General features: G+C 40.6%; 1 protein-coding gene across 1 annotated transcript in view; it reads left to right on the plus strand.

Moving 5' to 3' along the window:
- The window catches only part of LOC106876110 (matrix metalloproteinase-2), an 84,689-nt gene that overhangs the window by 61,359 nt on the left and 22,381 nt on the right, over positions 1 to 949 (plus strand). The window contains exon 5 of the mRNA XM_014924520.2: positions 94 to 233. Coding sequence (XP_014780006.2) covers positions 94 to 233 — 140 coding nt within the window. The remainder of the gene's footprint in view (positions 1 to 93; positions 234 to 949) is intronic.

Genomic DNA, 949 nt, shown 5'->3' on the forward strand with positions numbered 1-949 from the left:
TATATATATATATATATATTCTATTATACCTTTACATTTGTATATTTTAAAGAATAATTTACAGACAACAAACATGTGACTTATAAATTACAGGGAGACCATCAAGAAGGCATTTCAGTATTGGTCAAACGTGACAAATCTAACCTTCAAACACACCCCGTTAGAAGAACCGGATATCGACATACAATTCATAAGAGAAGAACATGGAGACGGAAATCCTTTTGACGGCAGAGGTAAGGCTTTCTTTCAAATGTTCCGCAAATGCATACATACAGGCTTTTCGGGATAAAAAAAGGAAAGTTTGCATAAACGGGAAAAAAAATGCAGTATCCCATCCCAAAAAGCATTTTGAAAAATCGAAAAGTATCAACTAGATTATGACTGGGAGATAATACCCAGAGTACATAGAGTCACTCAAAGTAGCCGCACTCAGTTTCCACCACGATCTCAAGACAGCTCCCGAGCTTGACACATGCATTATTCGCTGTGTCCTTCGGAAGCTCTTCGAATACCTCCTTGATCTGGGTCACCAGATCGGCCTGGGTGTTACAGGCAGAACGGTTGGTGTCTTTCTCAACCACGCCCCTCTTATAGTAATCTATGGCATTACAATTGAAGGAAATTGGGAGACCAGAAATTGGGGCTGGTGAAATGGTAGAAATTCTCCGACGGCCACTTATCATATGGCCTTCTAGTAACAACTCTCTCCAGTCAGGATTGACCACGTGTATATGTGCGTGTGTGTGTGTGTGTGTGTGTGTGTGTTAAGGTGGCTGTTCGTAATTTACAACCGAAAGGCAACAAGTATAGTCGTCACTAATGTGACGGAGGGTGCTACTCAACACCAGTATTGCTACAAATAAGAGTTGTTTTGACTCTTCTTTCTAGCAATGTCAGTGCTCACTAACACCCTCTATCACTTTAGCGACGACTATACTTAATGTCTATA

This window comes from Octopus bimaculoides, chromosome 25 (assembly GCF_001194135.2).
Source record: "Octopus bimaculoides isolate UCB-OBI-ISO-001 chromosome 25, ASM119413v2, whole genome shotgun sequence".
Taxonomy (NCBI): domain Eukaryota; kingdom Metazoa; phylum Mollusca; class Cephalopoda; order Octopoda; family Octopodidae; genus Octopus; species Octopus bimaculoides.